The 3,551-nt window shown below is 31.5% G+C and overlaps 1 protein-coding gene across 1 annotated transcript; it reads left to right on the forward strand.

The window, feature by feature from the left end:
• Positions 1-436: 436 nt before the first annotated feature.
• Positions 437-1,811, forward strand: LOC122580409 (protein WUSCHEL). Its single transcript, XM_043752675.1, has 3 exons — positions 437-836; positions 1,256-1,326; positions 1,434-1,811. Exons 1-3 carry the CDS (start codon positions 458-460, stop codon positions 1,740-1,742), a joined length of 759 nt encoding a protein of 252 aa, XP_043608610.1. The 5' UTR covers positions 437-457; the 3' UTR covers positions 1,743-1,811.
• The last annotated feature ends 1,740 nt before the right edge of the window (positions 1,812-3,551 follow it).

A 3,551-nucleotide genomic window follows, 5' to 3' on the forward strand; every position in this document is an offset into this window, starting at 1 on the left:
TGTGAAAATAAGTGAATGAAATGTGAAGTGTACATGAATAAAGTGGTAACAGAAGAAACAAAAAGGTTTAGAATGAGAAACACTTTACACACAAAAATAAAAACACTTTTCATCCAAAGCTTGAACAAAACTCCTTTTTGTTCCTTTTGCCTTTTTTTTTCTTAAAAATCACACTCTGTCAACTTCAGTCCTTCTCTTCCAGATATGCTTTCTGATTCTCTCCTCCTATGACCCTATTACATCCATGTGCCACTCTCCCTCTTTATAAACTCCACATTTCTTACCATAACATTTTCACTCATGCATTACTTTTTCTTTTTCTTAACTCGTTCTTTTTATTTCATTCAAATAATTAAACTAAGCATTTTTTTTCTTTTTTTTTTTAAAAACCATGGAAACTACTCATCACCACCACCAACAACAACAAGATAATTTAGCCAACAAAAACACTAACATTATGAACAATAGTAGTTATCTATGTAGACAAAGTAGTACAAGGTGGACACCCACAAGTGACCAAATTAGAATCCTTAAAGAACTTTACTACAACAATGGAATAAGATCACCAACTGCTGACCAAATTCAAAAAATAGCTGCCCGGTTAAGACATTTTGGCAAAATTGAAGGGAAGAATGTGTTTTATTGGTTTCAAAACCATAAAGCTCGTGAAAGACAAAAGAAACGTTTTACCCCATCTCTAGTAGTACAACCTCCTCCTCCACCGCCACCACTGACCACCACCCCATTTCCCGATCACCACCACCACCACCTTCCTTATCTCTATAGCCAAACACAGCAACACAAACTTTACAACACTCATCACATCTCTCCACTCGGTATATATATATATATTTCTTATATGTGTGTGTGTGCTTTGGGATTGTGTTTCTGAACTCATTATTTTATTATACGTACATTTTTTAATTATACCTTAATTTGATCATCACTTTTTTTTGAGTATTTCTAATGATTTGCATGACGTCAACTTTTTTAGTTTTTTTTTTTCTTGTAGTTGTGTTTGTGAGTTCAAATAATCAAAAGTTTGTTACTTTTTTTTTTTAATAGTTGTCACTTGTTTGTGCATTGGGGTTTAATGTTGTTTCATATTGAAATAAATCATTTGAAAGTAGTTTATGATAACTAGTACACTACTATATCATATAGATATTTACATGTATATATATATATATATGAATAAATTTTAAGATTGATTTCTATCTAATATTAGTTGTGTACTTTATTTATTATTTTGTAGAAGGTGGTTCTACCTCTCAAACATTCATACCTATTGGCTATGGCCATGGTTCTGTTGAAAAGAGTTTCAGGGTATAGTACTACACATTTCATACAAAAGTTACATTAAAACATACAAGTATATTTTATATTCAAACTTCCCAACAATAATGAATAACTTAATGCACTTTTTAATACAGGAGTGCTCTATATCACCCGGAGGAAGTGCATTCCATGATTTCGGGTCATGGGTCGAAATAGACAAGATGAACCCGGGTAATGAAGCCCAAGATGAATATGATGACGTGGACAATGAAGGAGAGTTGTCTAGTGAGATTGAGACACTTCCTCTCTTTCCAATCCACGGTGGCTCCACCACCACCACCAGCAACGGCGGCGGCATCCATCATGATATATATAATAATCATAATGGTGGCAATTGGTTTCATTCTGATGGCAGGACTTCACTTGAGTTGAGCTTGAACTCTTATTATGGATATTATAATTAACTGATTAGTAGTTAATTAATCATGGATTAAGTAGTTAATAATCATGCATGTAATTATATGGCTAATTAATTATGGAAGTATGTTAGTTATGGATCATGGATTATTATTATTATTATTATATCTATAAGTAGTTATAACTCATTTTCCATATATATATTTTGATGTGATTTCATGGCACGTGATTATTTATGTTCAGTTTCATTAATTAATTCTTCTTTTGCTTTTTATGTAACCTGTGTAAAAGGAACTACTGCATCTGTCATCGAAGAAATTATGACAAAGTACGTACATTATTAATGTACTTGCAAAACTTTGACACTTAATTGGTATATTAATTTTAGATGAGACCATTGATATGTATTTCTTTGGGAAAATGATCGTGAAAAGAAAAGGTTTTGAGTTAAAATCATTTAAAGATTTTTCCTTAATTTCTTCAAGTGTTTTTTCTAGCTTTAAGATGCATGGTAAACGAGGAAACGCGATTATGGATCGGGGTCTACGTACGCACGTACATATATATTACTCGATCGCTTGGATATATATTATTATTGATTTATTGTGGATACCCAATATTCAATAACACCTGACTTGTCGTACTAAAATGACGTACACTTGAACATGAAGTCCGGCCAAGCAAATCAACTCCTCTAGATCTAAATGAGGAGCAAGTAATTAAAAAGTGACAATCCGGCCAGTTGAACTTTTGTTTGTCGATTAATTTAATTTGTTAATTTGTACGTCTATAAATTGAAGTACGTGGTTATAATTTGTATTTGCTTTTGGTACTTTGAATCATCTTTTTGTGCAACTTTGCCTCATCTATTTTGTAAAGCCTAGCTAATAAAAATCTGTCAGAACGTGAAGTTGCAATTTGAATGTATTAGCTAGAGATTTTGTCGTCTCTAGCTATTGCTTTGTATACAAGTACAACGAGCTAATTAAGGGGTGTTTCGGTTTTTTATTTTTATCCGTACCATTAAATATTTGTTTATTTTCTGAAATTTTTTATGCGGAAAGCAAGCAATAACAATAACATAATTATATAAAACTCATGTCAATCTTCTTATTTTAATAGAAATAATCGATTCTTTTTAAGCCGAGAGATATCACCTTCATTTTGTAAGTTTGTAGAAAAACAATCCCAAACATCCTTAAATGACAAATAGACATTTGTAAAAATGGGTGACAGTCGCATATAGTTACAACTGTTTATTGCTCTAAAATTTATATATTCAGATAAGGAAGTGATAAATTCATGACATTATTTTATCTATCCACAATAAACTGTGCAATAAAACATAATATGTTTGTTGTGGTGCCTAAATATTACTTCGTATTGTAGAGTTATCACCTTCCATTCAAATAATTAAGAAAATTGCATATCGAATTCACCCATAGTTAAAACCTAAGCAAGTTGGCCCATGGTAAACTTAAGCAAAATATAACGATGGCGGCGAGACCTTGATGTGTCTAGCTTCTTCATACAAACACGTAGCTAGAAGTATTAGTGATGAATTGAAATATGAGAAAAGAGAATATTAGGCTGTTTGGCACCTAAGCTTAGGTGTGGAACTCCTTACATACTAATATTTTATTATTCCTTTTTTAATGAATAAATGCATGGGTCCCATGATTTTTATGGATTAAAAAAACAATATGTGAATGTTCTACACCTAAGCTTAAATACCCGACAGCCTTATATTCTCACCCCTCTTGAAATATATATATATATATATATATATTTCTGTCTATTGTTTCTAGCTCATTTTTATGCATGGTTTTCTAATAGGGAAATGATTTTAATTTTTA

This window comes from Erigeron canadensis, chromosome 8 (assembly GCF_010389155.1).
Source record: "Erigeron canadensis isolate Cc75 chromosome 8, C_canadensis_v1, whole genome shotgun sequence".
In the NCBI taxonomy this organism is placed as follows: Eukaryota; Viridiplantae; Streptophyta; class Magnoliopsida; order Asterales; family Asteraceae; genus Erigeron; species Erigeron canadensis.